Genomic DNA, 24,541 nt, shown 5'->3' with positions numbered 1-24,541 from the left:
GGCGCAACTGTACTTGACGGAATATGGTAGCTGCCTGCTTGTGTATAGAATATGATCCCGTCGTCAACGCGCGATGTAGACCAGACTGTCGGTTTTTCGAGCGCGCACCACACACTACGGTAAATCGCAGCACCAACTGGCTCGGCTGTTGCAGTGAGCTGTTTGGGCTGTGACACGGCAAACAGGCGAGGCGAGAGGTTGGCAGCTGCGGTTGGAAAAAAGAGCGATACGGAGGCAGCAACAACGGCGATAAGGTGGAGATAAGCAGTTTTCTATTCAGTCCTGAAGTGCTGCATTCTCCTGCTCTTGACACTGTGCACGGATAGATTGTGTGGTGTGTGAAACTAGACATCAACGAGCCAGCGGATAAGATGGCCTACAATCCCAATCCCTGCTTCAAACTGACCGTCCGCATGCAGCGGGATAGCCCCAACATCCGGTGGGGCTTCCGTATGCAAGGTATGTGTGCAGTGTTGGTGGTTTCAATTGATCGTCAAGTGCAGCGTCTGATTGTGTGCTTTACGGCTGATGTACATACAGGTGGAGCGGATTTCAACAACTTGCCACTGTCGGTTCAAACGGTAAGTGCATGAGCAAATAACAGCTAAATAAATAATGAAATCAAATTTTTGAATTTTTTGTAGCTATCAGTAAATTTAGTTTTGCCTCAATTGTACTGAAAAGGTTCGGGATAATTGTAGCAATATAATTATGGCATTTTGAATCGTGTTAGCCGATTGTGTAATAAGGGTTTGGCCTCAAGTGACCGGTCTTTGTCCTTGTGTGTAGATCACTCCGGGATCGTTGGCGGAAGAGGTGATGACGTCTTGCTCTGAACTGAAATAAGTTTTTGATTGTGTTTATTATAAGCAGCTAATCTGATAAATATCAAGATTCAGTTATTATGCAACTGAATATGCATGGATGTAAACGGGATATGCGCGTCTGATTCAGGTCGGTTTGCAACCGGGTGACATCATAACGGCCATTGGCGATCCACCCAATCCAGGCAAGTTTGTTACAGTTATATTTTCTGTTAGTGAAACGAAAACTAGGAAAATGTACGCATAAGAATTTATTTTGCTTGGACAGTTTGCACAGCTACTTGAATGATTACATTTTTGTTAAGTTTCTCAATGCGAACCGGACTTGTTCACAATATCAAATTTTATTTTTAGTAATTTTAAGAACTGAAGAATGTGAGAAATATAGCGATGATATAGGCCTTCTTTTTAACTATGTTTCATCCTATATGAAAATTGCCAACTTGCAGCCATGAACTGGACACACGCGGAAGCTGAACAGGTTATTCGTCAGTGCATGGATTATCTGGTCTTGACCATTCAAAGGTACGGACAGAAATGATTTTAGTTTACATCCAGTGTTAAAGTTTTCCGTTAGCTGTTAATTTGTTAAATAAGTTAGTTGGATGTGCATGCAATACAATAGTTCTACACAACGGAAAAGTTTCAATACTTCGAGCTCGAATTACTCATTTTTTTCGTGTTCTTGTAATCTTGTTTACAGTTGTTTTATCACCATAATAATTAGGGACAGAAGTCTGCGCACTTGTAATTATGCTTTTACATAACTGGGGTATAGGGAATTCGAGTAAAGGAGAATTAACGAATCTATTTAAATACGGCTCTTTCACTGGAGGATATTTATAAATCCGGACGTTTTGGTACTGACAAATGGTTCACCGATGCCGTAGTTAATGTCGTAAATCACAGACGGGGTGCATGCAACATGACGTAGAAATTGTGTATGAGTAAAAGACTTAGTGGCATTAAAATTTTGACTGACTGAATTCTTTAAACAAAACAATGTGATGGTTATGTAAACACACGCTTCTCTTATCTGAAATATGTATAATGCGCTTTAGTCGCACCCATAAAGTGACCAAAGGTCCAACACACGACTCAGTACGTATAATTTTGGCAGATTTTTCATTATGTATGCCGCTAAACCTTGTCGCGAAAAAATTATATGACAGCTTAAATAGTTTTAGTTTACTTCAAGGGAAGAACACAAAAGTAAACTAACTTTGTAATTAGAAATCTGCCACCTCGTACATTAACGTTTGTGCTGTATATCTTTAGAGGCGGAAGCGCAAAAACCTGGGAAATTGGTCGCTCGGCTGGAGCCGATTTGCCGTCGAGCGGCAATTACGCGTTGAACCAACGTAATAACGCTGCCTCCTCCATCTCCGCCGCGCTCCCCACTCAGAGCAAATGGGGCGGACCAGCGCAGTCGCAGCAGAACTACGGTGGTTCCAATGATTCGTATGTGCAGCATTCACTGGCGGCCAACAAACAAGACTGGAACCCCGTGGGCAGCAGCCATAATCGTAGTGCTCGTCCATTCGGCAGCGGCGGTTCATACGGCGGAGGCCCGGAGAATTCACTGGCCGGCACACTGAACAACGCCTCACCGATTATCCACAATCCCTACAATTCACCCATGGGACTGTACTCGGCGCAGAACGCTAGCGATGCGTATAATGCGCAGTCGACAGCTCTCCTGGCTGGACGGTAAGTGTCATGATAGCAGTTGGTAAAAAATGTTTGACGCGGTCATGACTCCATCTGCAGTGATTCTGCACAATATGGAACTTTCGGTGTTCGTTTCACCAGATCAGTATTTTTGTAACACGAATTCTAAACGGAATTACAGAGTACCGGATGTTACATTCTGTGTGCTTACTTCTGTTTTACTTTTCGATAACATTTATGAAAGTATTGTGCTACTAAGTAGTATACTAATTGCTGTTGTATCAGTCTGCAAATTCAAGCTATGGTTCCAGAATAATATTTGATTTACGTATTTACTCGCAGTCTTAGTAAAAGTTAGGCACATGCGCATGCGATCATAGCGGATAGCAGATACGTAAATATTTATTTAATTCGGCTTTGGTGTTTATAAAAATTTTACCATACGAAACCGACATAGATTGATTATGCAATAAAGAAAATGGAAATCATTATAAAATGTATGTATTGTACTATTCGCACTGTGCTACTTACGTAGCTGTCGCAAATATTATAGCAGAACATAGACGTGCACTGCACTGTTCAAATCAGAGTTCCGAACTTTCCAGTTTTGACTTCGCTGCATAGCGTTTGGGAAAGTGAAAAAGTTTGGGGAAGCGCAGTGAGCGCATTTGCCGTATGGCGTATTTGTATAAATTTTACCGCAGTTGTGCAGTGCCACACTTGGATTTGACCTTGAGTGTTTTCAGAAACAAAAAAGGCCAAACAGACGATGGGTAAGTATATGTTTTAAGGAACGTGAACACTCCGCGTTGCTTTCCCCCTTCCCGAAAAAGTCACCTTCGATCCGGTCTGTCTTTTTCTCTGCCCCTTGTTTCCGCTCTTTTTCAGTTTACGTCCTCCCTTCGTTACTGCCATTCGGTTCCTAGTGAGGTATTTCTTGTTGAGTGGCCGTGTGGGGCAATCAGCGTATCTGAATGTGCGTATTACATGTATGATGTATGTTGAGTCGACACTATGTTTATCGCGATCGTAGCACTTTTTACCGGTAAAAAACCGCGGGTTTGGGCTTTATCCTTATGTCCAGACTGCAGGGTAGTGGGGCTGCTTTTCTCTTTCGTTCCTGCCAGATAAGTTGATTTCCACCTTGAATTTCGTCCTCTATGTTCATTTTATCCCGCACTAAGTACTTGGTGAAGGGTAAATCCACGTGCTGTCCCTCGTTTCCGCTGTGTACCCAAGGGTTAGAGTAGAACTTGCAAAATAAGTGTATGTATTGAGTACGTTGTCGAATCTGTTCCGTCATATGTTGCCGATGTGTGATCTTTCCTGCTGCAGCGTGGTATTGCCATATTGGCATTGTGCATTTGTATAACAACGCATCTTTGTTAATTTAGTCCTAGCCCAACGATGAAGGCGGTTCAGCAGGTGGAGCAGTTTGGGGATTTTGCCGGTTCCTTCGGGCAGTCAGCCGCTCAAGCCGGCCCGACTGGATACGGTGGTTCTTCGTACGGTGGTCGACCGGGTGGTACCAGTCCTGCACCAGGAGGATACCGCCCGGTGCAGGCACCCAGCACCATGTCGCCGGATCATTATCAACAACCCGTCACTCAAGTTCCAAAGTGCTCTGCTTGCCAGTCTGGAATCGTGTACGTACAATAGTAAAAGAGTATAAAGCGCTAGTGTGCGATTGGACTGTAAGAAAAGGTCATAAGCATTGAGCATATGAAAATGCATCGTCGTAATTAGTATGTAATACGAGTACTGTATTAGTTGTGGCAGTTTTCTTGTTGATCTTTTGATATACTAGTATTGATCATTACAGAGGAGTTTTCGTTCGGGTTCGTGGTCAACCCATGTGTGTCTCGTGCTACAAGTGCGCACGGTGTGGAATACCCCTTAAAACTATTGGTAAGTCAAATAATCTGTACATTTGCCTTGTCGGTATCGGTGTTATCTGACAAGATGTGCAGATTGCCGCAGAGCGACTGCTGCAAAAAATACGATAATGTAGTGAGGAAGTAGTTTTAAAATTCGGTACAATTTGAAAGTTTTGAGTAACTGATTTATTCATTGTGAACTAATGGAATAATACATAAGTTTTTAAAAATTATGATATCTCGCATGCTTAGAGCACAAGTACCTTGCAGCTGGTTACCGGAAAATTTGATGATTGTATCTGTAGTTGTCTGTCATATTGTTAACATTGGAACCTGTTGCGGTAATGTTGCTTTGCGCTGCGTACATTTCCTTTTTCTTACAGGGCATTTTATCGTGGAGGACCAGCTTTATTGGTAAGAAACATCATTTTATCTTGTAGTTGTTTTAAAGTTTGACGGTTTTAAAGTTAACGCACTATCAGCATTCTTGATTACGACAGTACAAGTGTAGTTAGAGCTTTTGGTAACCTTTAATCATATTAATCAATTGCCGATTTTCAAAGAAAGGGTTTTCATTAATTCGGATGGCCACTATTTGAAAACGCATTTTCCTCTTTGTTTCCAGTTATGTTGCAGAAATGTTGGTTTGAAATTTTCCTAGGATAACTTTAATTTACTTTCGCACTTTCCAGTGAGCAGCATGCAAAGCAGATGACTCGGCCTGGATACGGAGGATTTGAATCCCGGACAGTGTACTCCTAGGATCGCACTGGCTTGAGAAAACTGACGGATATTTATGGGAACTGATTATAATTTCGTCATAAAATCGTCAACGGTGCCTTTTTCCGGTTGACCCATCCGGTTCCATAAGAAAGCGTTAAAGAAATCAAAAAAGAAGGTTGAATCTGGTCATGAATGCCGTTTGTGCCTTTGGTTGAGTTTCGTTTTATGTATAATGTTAGTTGATGTCAGTATAATGTGTCAGGTTACATTAAGGACACACTACTTTTCATTTATACCGAAGTTTGCTGTTGTTTCGTTTTGCTGCGTAAATGTATGTTTTGCGTAATCTTAGAAAATCTGCATTATATGCATATCTTGCTGCTGTAACCACGATAACGATAATTTGGTTTCAGCCTGATAAGCTGACAATAATTTGATCAATTTATTCGACTGTGGTTTCTGCGATTACTTGCGTACTTGTTGCCCGATGTATTGCTCGGCAGTTTTTCAACATAATGCCGTAACAAAGAATCTGTAATAAATGAAAGTTCCTTATATCGCGGTGTGTACTTGCCTACTTGGTGGTCAGTCTGCAGTAGGTTAGGTGTATAGGTTACTCATCACGGTTTTTACCGAACAAACTTTTTCTGCACTATATCTAGCTAGCAGTACTCGAAATTCATTTTTTGCCGGCTGTGAAAGTCATCGTAGCATATCAAATTAGTAAGCTTAATCTGTAACTACACATACAGGCCAAAATAAGTATATCACAATATCAGTTCACCGAGCAACAGAACTATTAAATTAATTAAATCGACCACACCGCAATGCACTTAATCTTGCGGCAGAATTAAATGTTGCACGGTGATAACCAGTGACCACACAATAATGGTAAAATTATACTGTGTACAAGCAAATATAAAATATTCACAATCCGTTCTTATTAGCGACCGTTTGACCGCACCAAGAAGTTCAAAATGTATAACAACGCTCACATAAAATTTGTTCATAAAATTTTTACAGCTAGCTAAGTAAGTACTGTATTGGCCATCAGCGGTGAATTCCAGCCTCCACGCTCCAGACCACAGTTGATCTGGGCATTTAAACAGTACCGGTAAAATGGCGGTGCCGGCTATTTGCAATTTTCGACTGTTCAGTGTAAAGCCACAATTAATGTAACTCAACTACCACCCCCTGAAATTAAAAAAAAGACTTTCCATGCAGGAAGTATACATGGATTGTTTAATTTGTATTTTGCAAACACTTTTATCAAATTAGTAATTTGATAAAGTCTTTGCAGTATGCCAAAACTTCGGTGTGATTTTTTGTCCTGTATGTCCATGCGGGAGGTGTGTCCAACAGAGCACGTGGTCCGGATGACGCATCGTCTATAACAGCTTTTCTCTTTGGTGTGACGCGCTCACACAGGTCTTGAAACCTCAAGTACACTACACAGTCCGTACTGCACTTGAAAGGCCTGCTGCTGTGTGTGTGTTTCTCGTACAGCGAAGCCCAGTATCGCGCGTTCATGTATTAGGTTGCCATAACATCATCTGAGCCTATTGTGAAGAACTGGAAAAGAATACAACACAAATCCTAGTATAATTTTTAATGTTTTGACTTTTCTGAAAAAGCGGGAAAATCATTCCTCTTCCATCTGTGTACATGTTTATTAAAATGAAACGGCGTAACGCGGAGCTGGTGAAGAATCGAAAGTATCCCAAACGATCAAAATACGGCGATGGTTCCCTTGGTGTCAGGTAAGATGCTGCTGTGCGCAGCGATATTACAAACACAGCGAAAATCATTCCTGCTGCGTTTGACCTGCATTCACCAATGAGCACCCACGCGCGCTCTGGATAAAAATCATTTAATAATGAACACCTTCACAATTGTATCCTGTGGGAAGACAAGTGCACGGTCCTGACTGAAACATGCAGTTTGGACGGTTTCAATTCGATTACACGCGCGCGCGCGGAGATCGCGTTCATCCTATCGGATTTTAGCTGCTGGTGCTGCTGTGTGTGTGCGTGTACGTTAACTCGTCTGGCCAGTATCGATCGCCTGATCTGTGTTTCTCCCTCTCCTGTGTTGGAAATCATCGATTTTTTTCCTTTCTTCCTTTTACCACTGAGTCGGACTGCAACTGGAGCTGGTGCCAATAAAAAGTGGGATCCTGTCTGGAAAATGCACTGAAATACTGTACAGTCACACTGCTGTGTTGCTTGAACGTGATTTCGACGAGAGAACCCCATTTCTTCTGGATTCTGGGATTCTGATGAGGTTCGTGTCTCCGTACGCATTTTCTTGAAATTCTAATATATGTTATGTTGGTTTAACTATGTTTGTTTCGTTTTTCGACAGGTTCCACAGGTTTTATCAGATATTTGCTGTGAAAGGTTGTTGGTGGAAGGACTCGTGTTCTCGCAGGTTTTAAACGTTTTTCCTTCGTTGTGGAGACCATTGGGGCTGGTAAAATGATTCGCAGCCGAGGACGCGGCAGTAACATCAAGAAGAACTGGAATAAACGGGCCAATGCGTGCGTTGTCGTGAATGCAGGATTGAATGTTTATAGCAGGGATTAGGGATTCTGATGACATCCATCCGACAGGATTTGTTTCAAAATTGTTGATTTGGTTTTTTCTATTTACAGCATCTTCCTGGCGATTAAATTATTACTAATCTGGATGGTTATTGTTGCCCTGGATTTTGCTGCTGGATTTCGTTTGGAGTACTTTTGGCCGGTCTGGCTAATGCTGCAGAGTGTGGCTGACGCGTATAAATATCAGGGAATCGTAAGTTGAATTTCATTTCGACTGATTTTTCATTAATTTCAACTTTAGTACACATTTGATAAAAAAGCGCTGTCGCATCGTCGGTCGTATTGTCCCTTTGATTTTCTTGTATCGTTCATCGTTTTCCGCTATTTTCTTGCACCGTTGTTTGATTATTTGATCATTAATGATTCTTACTGATGACTAGGTAGTAAGTTATCAGTTTAGAGTCAGAAACCGACGCGAGTATTTCTTAATCTTGAGCATTTTTCATACGCGTATGCTGCTTTTATTAGATATTTAAAATTCATTGGGAGCAAGCGGAATTTACCAGTAGATTGCTTTGATTGGATCTTTCTGGAAACAATAATGTTAGATTGGTAGTTGAGTGGTGTACGGTTTTGGTGTAATAACAGAGTAAATATTTGACTCCCTGGTAAAGGACCGCTCATGTCCTGTGTTTACGGTCCGCATTTCTGGGATAAATGGGGCCTTCATTTTCTGAAGAAGGATTGCGTGATGGTGATGCGGCACTTCATCCTTATGGATTTCACACGCAGGAGATAACCCTTGTAGCTGTTGGCATGCTATTCTTATCATTAGATGCGCAGGGTATCTTTCTGGTTTCCAGAGATTATTAATCGTACGGTATCTTTAGGAGAAACGTGACTTGACATAATCCTTCTTTTCAGGGTTTCACTGTATTTTTCATCAGTATGGTTATAACATCTGATATCCTCGTGTACATGTTTGTACCCACGGCGTGTATGTTTTTCCTGGCCAGTTTATACGTGTGGATACAGTAAGTCCCGGTGGCAGCTTGCCAAGGTTCTTTGTCTATGTGTAAAATACTAAGTGTGTTCTGAGAATTTGATGACATACGGCGTTTGTTTGTGTTCGCAGGTTAATGATGCTTTCTGGAATAGAAAGGGGCATTTGTGTTCAGACGATAGTCATATGGATGGTCTTCCTCTATATCGAAGCCACCATGCGACTACGCGAACTCAAATCCGATCCCAGTATACCATTTCATTGGGATATATGTAGACCGTTTGCAGCGCATTGGTAAGTGGTGGTGAGGATGAAAATCGCCATTCTGAATGTTACAAAATATTGCTCATTTTGTTTTGGCATTTTTTAATCCTGCCTTCTTGTAAATGCTCTCTTCTTTTTAATATTCGACGATGGTGGAACGATCAGATTGCGCTGGTGCAACTAGTTGAGATTATTGAAAATTGACAGATATGTCGTGTTATTGTTTACGTAATGATGTTTGTTACGATTTTTTTGGTTATTTTAGATTTTTAAATAATCGTCTTCTGTTTATAGCGGCTTTTCGAATTTCAATTTCGATTATAATAATCCATTGCTTGACATTTGTTATTGAATCGTGGATTGTTTGTTACAGTGTGGGCTATCCGCTAGTCACGTTCAGTTTCAGCGTGAAGTCATTCATTGGCTTCAAATATCGGAAGGTTAGTCTCTGTCTTATTGATCTTGTCAATAATTATTGGCTGCTGATGGCTAATTGGTGTGTGTGTACTTCGTTTCTACAGCATAAGCAACTGCAGATTGCTACCGAGAATAAACTCTTCAGGGATCTCATTAACGAAGCATTACCGGAGGAGAGTCGGCGACCTCTTCCGGAAGCGCTTTCGCCGCTCGAATCGAAAGGTATGTAACACAACCGGGATTGTGTAATTGGATACGCACACGTTCAGTCTTTTAATAATTTAGGACGATTTCATTATTAATATGTTTATAATCATGTAATAAGATCTTTCCGGTGCAGCAGCGTGCTGCGCTGGTATAACGCCGAGTCACACAGCGGGGGCTGCTTGCTGTATTTTATAATTGTTCAGGTGCTACAATTGGCAGGGTTCGCTTTCACTTGTCCCATCCAGCACACTTTAGCAGCGATTGATTATGAATTTATGCGGTGTTGAGCGAAGCGTATTGGGCTTTAGCCTTGTGTGCGTTATGCACACCACGTAATGGATTCTATTTTGGGGAGCGGATGCTCCAGGTTTGAGCTCGGTAATATCCGGCAGTATAGCTGGTTTCCGCCGGATGGCACTGTGGCGCTGCGGAGTAAACATGTTACGCATGCGGCTTTAGTTGATCGGATGGCTCACACCGCTGATTATTCAGTCTGCAGAGCAGCGCCATGGGGGGAAATTGAAGAGCGCTGACAGTGAGAAACCGGATTGTCGTTGACAATTGAACCGGGATCACGTTATTGTAGAGGAAAAAAATTTCATCGTTTACGTTTGGCGGTCTTGATGTTAATGCATCGGTGACTGTTTCCCAAAACGCGTGCGCACCTTGAAAGTTGAAGGGAGCGTGTAAAGAACCAAATCATGAACTGCTTGCTCAAGTTATCCGTCATAAAAATGCTGCTAATACAAGTCTGAAACATTAATGTAAATTTGAAAATAAATGAAAACCTAAAATTAAATATATTTATGTTTAGCGTAGTCGTATTAAGTACACCGTTACCGCGTGTATGTTTATATGTATGTTTGGGTGGGTATGTATGTTAAAACTACAAAAAAATGCACTCTGAGGCAATCGCTGTATGACAGTATTACCAGTTTACTGTTTACCATATTTGTTCAGAAATCGGTATTAATTTTGGTGAAAATTTTGATAGGGAAAGTAGAGCTCCCTCTTATTTTATTTTGTCAATTTTTAGGTCCGGGCGGAAGTAAAAACGTTGATAGCGCACAAGCGAACGGGTTTATTCCGGTTGAAAACGGGGGCACATCATCGCTGCTATCCGCCGTTGTATCGTCGGTTACTAGCAGCAGTAGTAATCCTCATTCCGAATCTCGTAGTCAGAAGCGGAAGAATAACAACAACAACAGCAACGGCCGATTATTTGGTGATGTGTTGGTTAGTATTGCTCAGAAGGCGCTGGATGTTGATAATATGTCATCGGCATCCTCCTCCACCTCCTCATCGGCCGATGCTGATCTGGCCAATGAGCCAGGGGATCTCTTTGCCCGGCTGGGAGGATCACCCGGTAATAATAAGAAGCAGTCGTCCGTTATGGAGCTGGATAATTGCGATGGCGACAGTGTGGAGTCGGAGAAGGCCTTCAAGCTGTCCAATCCGCATCGTCATGCCAAACATCTGCGCTCCACTTCTCCGTCACTCATGAAAGTGACGAGTTTGCAAAACTTTGAGAAGGAGAGCGTGTCCGGAAGTAGTAGTACGGGAAGGAAACAGAAGGTGTCAGTTAGTACGAGGGATACCACCGTGGAATTGTCTGCGAAATCAGACGATGTCTATCTGTAAGTTGTGTAACATTCCCCATACTAGATAAATTCAAACTTTTATTATTCAGCTCTTAATTTTTCTCTTCTGGGATCGAGGTTTACAGGAGTAAAGTTCAGCAGATGATAATGTCAGTGTCCTCGTGTGTGCTGCGTAATTTTCAAAATTAACAAAAAAATTTTCCAATAGCCTGGTTTGCCCAACGGTTTTCACCTGAGGGTAATAAGTCTCCGTAATGGAGTTTGGCTACTGTAGTACGATAATAATAATCCTACATTTAATGTTAATTGCCCATAGCCTGGTGGTAGTACGTCTGGCTTTAAGATTGTATGTCCTGGGTTCGATTCCTAGGTGGGTAACTTTTATCTCATAAAATCAAACCAAAAAAAAGTACAAAATTTTCAAAATTAACAAAAAAATTTTCCAATAGCCTGGTTTGCCCAACGGTTTTCACCTGAGGGTAATAAGTCTCCGTAATGGAGTTTGGCTACTGTAGTACGATAATAATAATAATAATAATAATAATGTGTATGCAACCTAATCTGTAATTATAATGCTATATTTACTATTTACCTGTTGCTGTTAGTTTTTAATTTTAAGTTTATATTTCGAAATTTCTTTGTTTATTATTTTATTTTCAGTCTCTTATTATAATATTGATGTCTGAATTATTAGTGTTATGTCTGAATTTGTGCCAGGAATAGATGAATTACTTGATAACTTTCATGCAGTTGCGCACATATTCCGATGATATTCGTGCTTGCAGATCGAAACTGGAAAACGATGTCAAACGGCTAAGGTCTGATCTCCAAATCAGCCGACAACTAGAGCAAGAGCTACGGAGTCAGATTTCCACGCTGCAGAGTGGTGATAAATCTGCTCGGACAGACTTAACAAAAGTCCAACAGGAAAACGAATCTCTACAGCAACGGTATGATACCTAACGGCCTGTTATACACATCAACATATCAACCATTTGACATTTTTTGCAGGTTAAGTAATCTGATAGCAGCACGTCAGCAAGACAAACAAAACGCTGCATTGTTCGAGAAGAAGCTCGGCGACGAGCGGAAATCACGGCTGCAGTTGGAAACCCAGTTGAATCAGGAGAGGAAGCAACGGAAGGCAATTGAGGATGCGTAAGTTTTGTTTCACGTGTCACAGATATTCATGGTGTACTGCGATATGTTAAACAACGTATGTTAAACTGCATTACCGGCAGGATTTTGATTCTTTCGTTGTACTTCCAGCGGCAACGAGTGCTCCGAATCTTGCAAAAATCAACGTAAAGAAATCGAGGCAGAATTGCGTCAGTTGCGCCGAGATCTTACGACAAAGGATGAAAAACTGCGCAGCCTGAACGACGAAGTTGCGGTAAGAAAATTTGATTGTGCGGTCATGTTTTGTAGAGGTTAACATTTGCCTGTTTTTTGCTTTCGTAGGCGTTAAAGCAGAACAAAGAAAGTTACAAGGATTCGGATGTTCAACTGACGACAGCATTGTCACAACTCCAGGATAGGAATGCGCATCTGGAGAACAGTCTGGGCGCAGAAACTAAACTGAAACTGGATCTCTTCTCGGCGCTTGGTGAAGCCAAACGTCAAGTGGAAATTTCACAAAGTAAACAAATGACCACAGTACCCAATGTACTTTAAATTGTTCGGTTAAATCTAAAAGAACGTAATAACTTTGGTATTGTTATTTTATTACCTTCGGTAATTCAGCCAAATTTGTATAGCAGTCACGGTTAACCTTTTTCTATTATTTTTAATGCTTAAAACCTACAAAACATTATTAGCGTTAAGATGTTCTATTTGGGTGAGTAAATTTTAATCTCATTTTTTAGATGTAATGTGTCAGAAAGACAAAGAAATCGCTGACCTGAAGCAGAAAATCGCACGCATTGCGGAGGCTATGACACTGCTGCCACCGACCGCGGGCAATCAGACGACCATCTCGGCGTTTGTGGCGGAGGCGTTAAAGCACCAGACGCCTACCCACAGCCGTCTCCAGGATAAGCCCCATGTGGGGTTTAACTAAAGGGCATATCGGAGGCATTTTACAGTACTAAATGTCCATACACACACCCGTTTTATCCGAGCACCCGTTCCTGTATTTGTTATCCCCCTTCCTGTGTCAGCCTGCCCGTGCGCATTTGTCCATACATCCATTTTGCTCTGCGTCGCGATAATTTTTAGCCACCAATGTGTTTTTTCCTTCTTCACCTATGGTCACATCTTTCTCGCATTATCTCTCCTTTCTGTCCTCCTTCCTCTCTTCATCAGCTGGGTGGGTTTTGCAGATTGATCCGTGTGTTTTTAGCCGGGATTGACTCCGAGACACGCACGCCACACCGGACTGCTTCTACAGAATCAGCAAGAAAATGTTCATCATGTCACTCGTGTGTGATCTGGATATGTTTTTTTTTATTTGGACTTAGTCCGTCGTATAGGAAAATAGAATGTTGTTTGTTTCTTCTTGCGGGAAGAAATGGGGTTTTCTATAAAGGGAATTTCTCCCTGTGTATTAATGTTTCACAGCTGTACCTCCTGGTTGAAACTCTCTCAGTGTGATGGAAATTATTCTTCTGTTTTTGCATGAATTCAGTCTTTGATGACTGGATACTGTTGCTGCTGCTTAATCCGGAAGAGGAACGGATGTTACATGATTGGTTGTGTGAAGTCATCGCTCCTAATATTTTTTAACTTCATTTATCAGTTTTTTCGTAGTTACTCCGACTCGTACGTATTGGAAATTTGAAACAAACGAGCAACTATAAATAATTATTCACTACAATCTTCTATAGCAATTTTCGACACTTCTACCTAACCATAAGTGATTTTCCTGGTACAAAATTCGGTTTGTCACCGAGACAATGTACTTACACAGCGCGAGGTTTTTTGTAAGGATTTGTGAAACTGTAACGAAGTTACTGTACAATTTGCAGTTAGTCGATATCTAGCACCGGCTAGCATCTACTTGATTCTGATTCAAGAAGCACGTTTAACCGAAAAAAACGAATTTCTTTCGACAACATCATACTATAAACTACGTCTGCAATCTCTATTAGTTTTGTGGAATTTATATTTTCGAAGCAGTGCGCTTATATTAGAAAACAGAATATGAATGTTGACAGTGAGACAAGCGCAAAAAAATTCCCGGTCTTTATTAATTTTCAAGTCATCTTCACAACGCGGTAACCACTGGAATTGACTGCAATTATTTAATTAAGATGAAGCATTATCAATCTGATAATAAAAACGTTTTAAGGGGTGCTCTTGTTTCCAGCTTCAGCGTTCGAGTTGGGGCCACGGCGGCGCCCGAAAGTCGCCACCACATTGACAAACCTCCTGTTGTACTGGAGTCGGCGCTTAGCACGTCCTGTCTTCTTCTTCTTTTTTTCTTGTTTCTCCACCTTAGGAGTCTGGCCACGGACTTTACCAGCACGAGCCAACGAGCCGTGCACTTTTCCTGCAGAATGATAAAACATAATATTTAAGCACCCATTCAAAAGAGCATAACACATTATAAGGCGGAAAAACTGATTCCAAAAATTCCAAATTAAAAAATTTGATTTAAAAAAATCAAAATTAAATTACAATGTACAAAAAAGCGATAAGCTAAACTAACGAAAATATGCCAATCTCGCTAGCCATAAAAATAACATTTCTGCAAGTATTTTTGCGGCTTACCACCACGGAGTCGGCCTTGGAGATAGACCTGGGAATATGGCTCAAATCCGCAGTCAGCTAAAGTTTTCTCGGATTCCAAATTGCACACTCCGCTTCGCAGATAAAAATCCTCAGCATCCTCCCGTTCAATATCCAACTGCTCCAACACTAAACCCTAAAAACATTACAATAATATTCACACAATCTGTCACAAATGTCGCCTTTTTAAGAGCAACAAAAATACAGAAAATAAACACGGCAAAAAATAATAATGACATAATTTCGGCGTACCATAAGATCTCCGACCAACATTTCCGAGTGCGCATTGACGATAAAGGACGAATCCGCCACAATCATAAGCGGGAGAGCCCTGAAAACGTACGACCAAGATAAGGGCACTAGTTTCGACAAAATGCAGCGAAGCAAGAAGAAAATTTGGAGGAAGGTCGAACGGGTTTCTTACATGTTTGCGTGCTGGGTACTCTGACTCCGGTAGCGAGAAACGGTCTGAAAACAATCGGAAATGATTGAAACGCGACGATTCTGGAAACAATGATAAAAATCCTTCACTATGTGACTTACCAAGTTATTTAACGGAAAGAACGTAGAAAACCAGGTACCTCAAAGAAAGATCTTCGTCGTCAAAAATCCGTTTCTCCGATGAAGATTGAAGATCACGAAATGTGGTTCTCGAGTAGAGCCAACCTGCGTGCGCGTGCAATATCACTCCATGCGTACGGTAGACGCGTGCACTTAGTGCGCAGCGCTACGTGCACGGTACATAGCGCAATGTGCACGCCACACTTTCCGGCTCGGATGCGCGACTACTTTAGGTCGGCCGTGAATACAGTAACTGATACAGGGCAGAACTGTAAAAAACATGGTTTTGCAGGTTTGATCAAAAATGTTTCCACCTTGGTAAATTATTTGAGTTCTGTTTCATGATTTTCTGCAGTTGCAGAAGCTTGGTCTATTTCGAGGAGCCGTTAATTGTTTGCCTTTTCATGAGCCTTTTCTGCATCCAGAAATCGACTGGTTTGCGGGGATAATTTGCTCTTCCATCTTCTGGGAATAAAATGTCCCATGCACGTTTGATTTTGTGGTTTTGTTGGCCTTGATAACAATCAAGGCGCCTTATGCTGTTTTAAATTTTAAAATTTAATTGCCTTTCGTGCTCGAAGCAGCATGTTATCAGTGTATTACGACCAGTAATATTCTCACGATGGCTTTTCATCCGTAAAATTGTACCAACCTTTTACGATACGTGTCTGGTAGGTGGCATTTGTATGTGCCTAACGTACGTTTTAATTTTGCTGACGTTTTGTTGTTAAAATATGGTAATTGAACGTTATCATTAGTGAAGAATTTACATCATGGCACAACCACCATCGAACGTGCGCACTGTCGATGAAATTCGCGCGTATTTCGATCAGCGCTACGGCGCCGCCATTAATCTGGAAGGCAGTCTACTGGAGATTGCGGATTCTTGGAAGGAACTGGAAGCTGATCCCAGCTTGTTCTATTTATTGGCCAGCGATCTCGGTACAGAGAGAAACACACATGTGTTGCCAATGACGCCATGCAACATGAAAATAATTTTTTATCCTCCTTTGCAGCGGGCGAAGAAATCGACATCGTAGAAATCTACGATATTGACTGTGATCTGCAGAGTACGCTGGGAACGGAGGAGAAAATCTACGGGCTGATTTTTCTCTTCGAGTGTAAAGCAGGCGGGAATGATCGCGCCCAGCGATTGTACAATAAAGAGCTGCAGAAGAAATTCTTCAATAATGAACACTTCGTCACCAATGAGATGTTCTTTGCGCACCAGGTATGTAAATTAAGAAGACACAATATTTTAAAATAATAGTAATTATTGTATAATTTAAATTTTGCATTTTATTGAATGTTGATTTGGCAGAAAGCTCCAAATTCCTGTGCAACACACGCGCTGCTCAGTATTATGCTAAACAGTCCGGATCTTCCTCTCAATGCACTACTGCGAGATTTTAAAGACTTTACCAAGCAAATGTCGCCCGAGGTAAAATTTTAGCGGATTTCGGTGTGCTCCAGCTTCAGCTGCATTTTATAGTGCTGCCTATTTTGAACATGACGCAGTTAGGCAGACTGTACGCGCATTTCCATTCGTAAATTAATTTCTGTCGTTTGGCTTTGTAATTTGTGTAAGATATACTTCAAAGTATTGTTATTGCGATTCGTAATGATATTGTTTTATGAAATCGTCAAATGACTCAGGCACTTGACGTGATTTGCTTGTGGGATACCCGGATAGGAATCATAAGATTGTGTGATACTATTGGTTAACTATGTCGAATAAGGCATTTGATAAAATATCTGTATTTTTCAGGATCGGGGATATGCTATTCAGAATCACTGCCAGTTTGCTGCTTTCCATAATCGAAGAGCTCCGTAAGGAAATGATATTTTAGCCAGCGTTAATATTTTCTTGTTTGTGAAGCCAGTTTAAGGGATTTGGCCCGGTACATAGCACCAAATTTGTATACATCCACGCCAACTTTCTCTGTCGCGCACTCCCAAACACTTTTTTGCATTGCTTTATGATATTTGTAGCCAAAGGGTTCGTATACATTCATTAATAACTCCCGAACCGGATGTTGCGCGCGCAAACGGATTTCACGCCTGCGTATATAAATCCTTTGGCTACAAAATGTCATAAAGCAATGCAAAAAAGTGTTTAGGAATGCGCGACAGCGGAAGTTCTCGTGTATGTACCCGAATTTAGTACTACGTACCGGGCCAAATCCCTTAAAGCCAGTGTTAATATTTTACCCATATTGCTAGCTATGTCTTGCTAACATTTCTGATGATTATGTTGCTGCTGAGGACAAGTCTGCAACAGTTGTTTTGCTTTAACAGCGCCACTCCGGAAATTGTATCGACGGTGATGAATCTTTCGCGGACCGGAGAATCGTCGCGGTCATATCGTAAAACCGAAACCCGACAGAACCATTTCGTGCCTTATGTGCCCATCAACGGACAGTTGATGGAGCTGGATGGGCTCAAGGATTACCCTATACTACACGGTAATATACAGTACTAGTATTTTTAGGAATCTGTCTTGCATGAAATCTTTATGCATTTGATTGCTTGCTTGAATGATCGTTGTTGTTCCAATATTCAAGCTTATGAACTTGCAATTTCCGACTGCAGATGAAGTTTCGGAAGAGACCTTTCTCAGGAAAGCCAGGGATATCATAAAAGAACGGATACGCGCTACAAACGACAATAAGTAAATAGTGACTCTTTATGAAGTTTGTCAAGTTGCAACAATTAAGATCGACAATGTTTTGTGTTTCGTGTACTTTCAGACAGATTAGATTTGATTAGTGCAACAAACTGCGCATTTCTAATTGCTGCTGCTTGTCGAATAGGTTCAGCTTTGCCATTCTGGCAGTAAAAGGATCGAAGCGAACGCGTTGTATTCGTGAAGTTGCCACTATTGATATGCGGCAGTCATCCCTGATGGATCAGCTCACGAACTCCGTTGAGGACCAAGAAAAACAATCCTTCCTACCTCCAGAATGTGCCGAGCTCCGCAAGGCCTTCCGGGAACGCACACCGCTGCCTTATGAACCGAAAAACGTCCCTAATACCTTACCCACGCCGAGTACCAACCTTTCGCCTTTATGTCACACCATCAGCGGACTGCTGGCCGCCTTGCAGGAGAAACATACGGCCGACACCGCCGCCCAGAAGAAACTAGTGGAGACCTACTCCCAACGCGTCCTGCCAGTTAAAAACGGCTACCTCCACCGCGATCCGAGTCCCGAGGTGTTCCCCATTAAACGGGCCGCCTCCTTAAGTCTGTCGTCATCGCGTTCCATGGAGCATGCGCACAATAGTTTTCCCATTGTCAATGGGTTTTGTAAGGGGAAGGGGGCATTGCATCCGCCGGTGTCCACTGTGATTGACGATCTGCCTAGCATCGCGGCGGTTTGGCCGATGAACGTGGCGCTGCCGATGGAGAGCGACGTGTCCACCCTGCAGGATGTGCAGGCGCTGCCGGCGGAATTTCTACGTCGACAGACGAAAAAGCAGCGGGTGACGCGCACTCGCAGAACGGATGCGCCGTTGTCGGCACCGGCCAAAACGGAGTCGAAGGATGTCCTGCCACTCTCCAAGAAGCGCTCCGTACCCGATCAGAATGGACCGCGGTCACCCAAGTCCAGGCGGAAAAATGACAATGTCTGTGATGTTTATTTTTCTGGTGGTGTGTATAGGTTCCTGATGTATGTTGGTTGATTAGATAATATCGGATTATCCAACGGATCCGTGCAATTCCTCCGGTCGGTCGGTGAAGAGTGAATGTGAAGCGAGGACCAATGGTGGACTGGTCAGTCTCGTCACGCGGTTCACCCGGATGAGCGGACAGTTGCAGAGCTCCACGGTGATGACACCCAGCCGGTCGTCAACGAGTGTGGAAGACCGCTGGCCTCGACCGGCAGCGCGGGTCGATCATGGGCTTCCGGTTGTTTGTGGGAAAAACTCAGTGGACTTCCAAATGGACTGTCATGGTGGCGTGCCTCGACTGACGCGTTCGCTGTCATCCCAGCACCCTTTAGGTATTGTAATTCACGGATTGCTCCATTTGACCTTACAATAACCAGAGCAAGAAAACCTGTGTTTTTGTAAAATGATATTAAGTGCTTTATTTTGGGTACTCTCTGTATTAGCTAGTAGTTCTAGGTCGAAATTCGATTGCATTATTAGCCTTTTACGATGCGGTTCTTGCATTTATATCAAACATTCGGCGATTTTCGGTAGCAGCATTAGATACAAGTATAGCAGGATATAAAGAAAATTTTATTGAACAGTGTTTTGTTTCATTGATCATATTACAGAAAACAGGTTTGGCTGAATTATTGTTTCAATTTTTGTTGCAGTCCTTGTGTCTTACTTAATCGCAGTTATTACATTTAAACGTATTTGTTGAAAACGTTTTTGTGACGTTTTTATTAAAAAATTTGTCTGAAATCATTTTCACTGTTCAGCGGTGATACCCGGTTTCTTTGCTGCATGATGATATTTAGAAGTTCCGTTTTATTTGACCACGTGGCTCTTCATGAATATGCCATTACTGTATGCGTTCAAAATATTCTGAGTAAATGTGGAAATATTTTGGCCTTGCATAATTTATAATCATGCCAGCTAAGTGGCGCTTTTCCTCTGACAGATCAAAAGCCTCAAGTGGGCCATGATCGAAACGGATACGTGTCGATCGTCAAGAACCCTCTTACTGAAGCTAAATCCAAGTTAACCGTCCTGGAAGAACAGTCTGCGCTCGTATCGGAAACGCGGGTATGTTATTGTTCACGTTGGACAAACTATGTGTATGGTGTTGTGATCGACAAAATCACGTGTTGATTTCTGTGTTTTGCAGACCGTTGTTCAGCAGTTCGCTGAACTGGAACTCAAACGCACAGATCTGATCAAAATTATTGTTGAAGAAAATCATAAACGTGTGGAAATTTATGTAAGTCTGGTAATGTTACAATGTATTCGTATTGCATCAAAATTAAACGGCAAAATTATACTAAACTTTAATAAGAAGTTTTTGCAGTCTGCCGTCTGCGCATTATCAAAAGTAACATTAACTTAAAAATTGCTAGGTTTGTAATATTGCAGACTGTGGAATAAAATATTTAAATATAAACGAAATAGCATTGAAACGCTTTGTTGATAACAATGTGAGAAAGCGAAAAAAGAAACGATAACGGCTGCAGCGAGCGGAATTTTGCTGACGACTAATTTGGTGGATCGTTGCAGAACAATGCTGTCCGACGGGAATTCGATTATGCTAATCCGATGATGGGACTATTGAAGCGCTTCTTCGAATACAAACTCTTCACAGCCGAGGAGTTGGGCCTGCTTTTTCCGGCAGGTGCCAGCACGAGTAGCGCCGGCGGCGGCCCGTCATCCTCCTCCTCATCCAGTGCGGAACGCGATGGACCACGCACACCGACCCTGCGAAACGGGGAAAAAAGCTGAGGGAAAAAACTATGCCTTCCAAATGTGGATAATTCCGTCGGGTGGTGCGTGCGCGCATGTGTGGATAGCAATCGATGATTACAACCGGTTTTGCGCCTGCTGCAAGTGCTGTTTTATATTTCAACGGTACACCTACCGCGTTCTGTTTGCGTTTCGAAAGGGGCACACACGAGTGCATTTTGTTTGTGATCTTTTATTCGTTTGTCGGCACCGACACACGTTTGTACACTTGATTGTAATTATACATTGAAAAAATTTGGTTTTGTTGATTTACTTTACTGGAAACAATAACATCTTTGCCTGCTTTACAGCAATTTGGAATAATTTATATATTTATTTTTCTAGTTGCAATGAAAGACAAAGCTTGTAGTCTTTTGTTAAAGTACTCGAAAAGTGCTGTTGTTGTTCCTTTACTGGATTAAATTATGCGAAGATATACAGCGTTGTTTTTCGAGAATGTTCGTATATGTACCTCATTATTACCATTTATTTACAGAATAGTGAAAAGGTTGTATGAGGAATATGTTAAAAACTGCAAAGAACTGCTGACACAATCGAGCAGAAATGTTCGTTGACAGGAATTCGGAATCAGTGTGTGTCTCTCTAGTCCAGAGGCTGGTCATTCTTGCGAACCAAATGCAGTAAGGCACCCATGGAAAGAAATATCAGAGCCGATCCACAGATCATCACAGTGCCACTTCCCGGCATTTGAATGTCTAAACAAATAGCAATATGCGTGAAGTACTGTGTTGACAGGCGCGTATTTCGCTCAGGACCCTATTGTACCGCAGCCGGGACTAGCATCTATTTCCGGTTGTGGAAGGTACTTGCCGTGTATTTGGACAGATGCTGTTTTTTTTTCTGTTTTTGATTATTACCGCAGCTTAGTTTCTAATCTGGGAGTACTGTGTACGTACATATAAATCCAGGCACTACAATGAACTGCGTGATCGCCGAGGTTGCAGAGTTTTGGAAAAGGTGGTTTTTCTCAGAACCTTCCGAAAATGGTGCAAATTTGTTGATGGATGAATAAGTTGATTTAAAATAATTTTAACTATTGTGTTGTTTCCCTAGCTGCTTTTACTGCGACCGTACATTTCAATCTGGACATATTTGCAAGAGATTGATGTATCAAACATAACAATTTTAAATATAGTGCAATTCGCACACGATACTTGCACAATACCTTGCATAACACAATACTTGGTGCCGCTTTCTTCTACCTCTTTTCATATTACGGGAATTGGCAAAGGCCGTAACAAAAGTTTGACTCTTAAATTAGACCTCATTCCCCGCCCGGCTTCTTTGGAATTCTCACGCGATTAAGCGACAAACCGCTCTTTGCAGTTAAACGGATAACAGTGACTAATTTTAGTCTTTAAATGTAAAATAAAAAAATCCCAGAGGATAAAATCAATAAATGGTTGGCCGATTTCCTGTCAAAAGATAACATCCATTTTTTGAATACCCACTTTGTCGAACTATCTTCTGTGCTAGAAAGTGTAAAACGATTTCTCTGAAAACAACGCAAATCTTTCAGTCGAAAAGATCAGTTGTATGTACTCTGTATATCACCTGTATTGTATGTATAAAATAATCATTTCTAACGATAAGCTATACAAGTACATGTACACAAGTGCATTTATTTGCAAAACCTATGTACTATATACTGCACTGTAGCAATGATAAAGAACTTTTGAAATTCGGTAAAACCAGACAGCACTTTCGTCGCTTCTCTTGATTACCGAGGCTGAACGACAACTTATGGATTCGAATATTGCAGCTCATAATTTTTCGCATATAAAATAGAAATATCAATCATCTGTGCAAATACTATAGGAGATCCAGAATAAATCTTGCCGCCGTTTTGCACTTATCGTTAATTGGAATACAAACTACTCCCTGGATCCTTTATACAGAACAGGCTATGTCGAAAACGTCAAAGAAACATCAGTCAATCCCGCGTTAATAAATTAAATAAATATTCCATGAAACGAGCCAGAATTTATCGGATTATGTCTATTCGCGTTATTGCCCGCCTTTTATTTAACACAGTGATACGTCAGTAATTTATTAAAACATATTTGTATCTTGCGACAGTTAGTACCATATTTTACATGGTTCGAAAAAAACAATTTTGTCTGCTATAAAATATCTTTATCCTTAGCAGTCGGCAAATCATTAACATAACTCTATCATTAGCATTCGTGGGAATGAATTCGGCATCATAAAATTCTAAATTTTTTTTTGTTGCAGCAGTACGATTAGCGCATTACAACTATTCGTACCGATGGAATGTTAGAACATATGCTAAATAAAACCACTGACGCTGTCTCTACTCTATATATGCCCTGGATATAGAAAATTAATAATAAATTAATATACTGATATAAGTTTAAACGCGAGTAATTCCCTCTGATACCGTAAAAGAATATCACACGAATATTATATACCATTCCACATGCGTTAAATGGATGGAAAACCTGGGAGTGATAAATAATGAGTTTTTGAAATTGTAAACTTGTAGACAGTTCTTAGATACTGTGTGGAAATATTTCCCTTAAAATAGCGAAAGTGGGCGGAAAAACCGGATTACGCTGGCGTTATTAATTTGCTAAATCAGCTTCGGCGTGGATATTATGGTCGTACGGTGGTTCAGTGCAACGTTTAATTTTGTTGATGGCTTCATGTGATTAGCATAATCCACAAAGACCTGAGGGACAGATTTTCCGGACTTACAGTGATCAGTTTGCGCTGTATCCGCCGCTGCCGGAAGGAAATTCTGGGGACGAAACAGCAGCATCAAACCGAACAGCTGATGAAAACGTAAAAGTGCTGATTAGTACCGGCAGGTTGCAAAAACTTTTCTGCGAATATATAATTGTTAAATAATATCAGGCTTCAGCCTTACCCAGACAGCAATGCATACGAGTTGCAGAATCAATTGTTTGATGATTTTTAACCAAGTGAAATCCATCAAATCATCAAACTTGTACGGCATCGATGCGGCGCTGTCGCATGCTGCGAAGATTCGGGAGACTATATTTTCACCAATGAACAGGAGTTTTCGGAAAACTGCACAATAGCCCGGCGTTCCATACGTAACTATGTGATTCGACCCAAAGGTCATGGGCGCCATCCACAACATCATTATACACATTTTAACACACAGGCATGACGCGATGCGGATACGCCGGATAGCGTCAGATATTCCAGTGGCGAATAATTCATCATTTATTCGGCTTATACAGTGTAGAACAGAGGAAATTATTGATATCCAGTATTATGGAATTTCCGGTGGTGCATCTCTCGGCCCCGCTGAAAACTTTATAACCAGTTGGACGCGCGGCGATGGTTGTGTTTTTCCCTACTCCAAAATTAGAAAATTACAACAATTGATTAATTGATTGCGACCAGCGTAACACACATCTGATCAAGCAATGCGTACGCTAAGGAAGCCGGAGAAAACCGAATATAACCAGCGTGTATATATACGTTGCAGCAAATCAGGTTTTGAGCCAGCGATGCCGGTGGTGATGACAGGATATTAAAGCGTGCGCAGCATGTATATCCCGCTTTTCTGTACAGTTGTCCAGGGATCGGAACAAAGTGGAGATATATCGACGTCATCGGTATATATGGGAAGGCGGCAGGTAGTTTTCATACGCTCGTTTGGCAGTCTTTATACGTGT

The 24,541-nt window shown here is 41.5% G+C and overlaps 5 protein-coding genes across 9 annotated transcripts; 3 read left to right on the top strand and 2 right to left on the bottom strand.

Annotated features, from left to right (window-relative positions):
- The first annotated feature begins 101 nt into the window (after window positions 1-101).
- LOC129593822 (PDZ and LIM domain protein 3-like) lies at window positions 102-5,550 on the top strand. 3 transcript variants are annotated; one of them, XM_055490296.1, is made up of 12 exons: window positions 102-254; window positions 349-459; window positions 541-581; window positions 790-816; window positions 955-1,009; window positions 1,274-1,349; window positions 2,103-2,534; window positions 3,242-3,268; window positions 3,890-4,141; window positions 4,318-4,403; window positions 4,756-4,786; window positions 5,065-5,550. In XM_055490296.1, exons 2-12 carry the CDS (start codon window positions 372-374, stop codon window positions 5,132-5,134), a joined length of 1,185 nt encoding a protein of 394 aa, XP_055346271.1. In that variant the 5' UTR covers window positions 102-254; window positions 349-371; the 3' UTR covers window positions 5,135-5,550. The 3 variants fall into 3 exon arrangements, with proteins under 3 accessions (XP_055346271.1, XP_055346270.1, XP_055346272.1); XM_055490295.1 differs by having other exon boundaries at window positions 105-459; XM_055490297.1 differs by lacking the exon at window positions 3,242-3,268 and having other exon boundaries at window positions 106-459.
- Window positions 5,551-6,498: 948 nt separating this feature from the next.
- On the top strand, window positions 6,499-13,924 carry LOC129593810 (macoilin-like). 2 transcript variants are annotated; one of them, XM_055490280.1, is made up of 13 exons: window positions 6,924-7,378; window positions 7,460-7,634; window positions 7,749-7,890; window positions 8,562-8,671; window positions 8,773-8,934; window positions 9,278-9,344; window positions 9,426-9,543; window positions 10,565-11,165; window positions 11,915-12,079; window positions 12,141-12,287; window positions 12,399-12,522; window positions 12,591-12,768; window positions 12,995-13,924. In XM_055490280.1, the coding sequence occupies exons 2-13, from the start codon at window positions 7,573-7,575 to the stop codon at window positions 13,186-13,188; spliced, it is 2,070 nt and encodes a 689-aa protein (XP_055346255.1). In that variant the 5' UTR covers window positions 6,924-7,378; window positions 7,460-7,572; the 3' UTR covers window positions 13,189-13,924. The 2 variants fall into 2 exon arrangements, with proteins under 2 accessions (XP_055346253.1, XP_055346255.1); XM_055490278.1 differs by lacking the exons at window positions 6,924-7,378; window positions 7,460-7,634 and adding an exon at window positions 6,499-6,855 and having other exon boundaries at window positions 12,995-13,923.
- A 376-nt stretch (window positions 13,925-14,300) lies between these two features.
- Window positions 14,301-15,529, bottom strand: LOC129593919 (FAU ubiquitin-like and ribosomal protein S30). Of its 2 annotated transcripts, none has more exons than XM_055490426.1 (5): window positions 15,402-15,529; window positions 15,283-15,326; window positions 15,111-15,189; window positions 14,841-14,994; window positions 14,301-14,619 (listed from the first exon to the last, which is right to left on the bottom strand). In XM_055490426.1, coding segments are annotated over exons 2-5 (441 nt in total). In that variant the 5' UTR covers window positions 15,285-15,326; window positions 15,402-15,529; the 3' UTR covers window positions 14,301-14,413. The 2 variants fall into 2 exon arrangements, with proteins under 2 accessions (XP_055346401.1, XP_055346402.1); XM_055490427.1 differs by having other exon boundaries at window positions 15,440-15,519.
- A 178-nt stretch (window positions 15,530-15,707) lies between these two features.
- LOC129593828 (uncharacterized) lies at window positions 15,708-21,281 on the top strand. The gene is made up of 12 exons (XM_055490304.1): window positions 15,708-16,090; window positions 16,178-16,361; window positions 16,436-16,650; window positions 16,741-16,860; window positions 17,188-17,249; window positions 17,718-17,884; window positions 18,012-18,090; window positions 18,233-19,046; window positions 19,108-19,423; window positions 20,035-20,159; window positions 20,242-20,334; window positions 20,628-21,281. Exons 2-12 carry the CDS (start codon window positions 16,193-16,195, stop codon window positions 20,847-20,849), a joined length of 2,382 nt encoding a protein of 793 aa, XP_055346279.1. The 5' UTR covers window positions 15,708-16,090; window positions 16,178-16,192; the 3' UTR covers window positions 20,850-21,281.
- On the bottom strand, window positions 21,066-24,458 carry LOC129593829 (uncharacterized). Its single transcript, XM_055490305.1, has 3 exons — window positions 23,761-24,458; window positions 23,589-23,664; window positions 21,066-21,565 (listed from the first exon to the last, which is right to left on the bottom strand). Exons 1-3 carry the CDS (start codon window positions 24,007-24,009, stop codon window positions 21,453-21,455), a joined length of 438 nt encoding a protein of 145 aa, XP_055346280.1. The 5' UTR covers window positions 24,010-24,458; the 3' UTR covers window positions 21,066-21,452.
- Window positions 24,459-24,541: the final 83 nt, after the last annotated feature.

The sequence above is a fragment of the Paramacrobiotus metropolitanus genome, unplaced genomic scaffold (assembly GCF_019649055.1).
Source record: "Paramacrobiotus metropolitanus isolate TYO unplaced genomic scaffold, Prichtersi_v1.0 Parri_scaffold0000064, whole genome shotgun sequence".
In the NCBI taxonomy this organism is placed as follows: Eukaryota; Metazoa; Tardigrada; class Eutardigrada; order Parachela; family Macrobiotidae; genus Paramacrobiotus; species Paramacrobiotus metropolitanus.
This window is presented reverse-complemented; position numbering and strand designations above follow the sequence as displayed.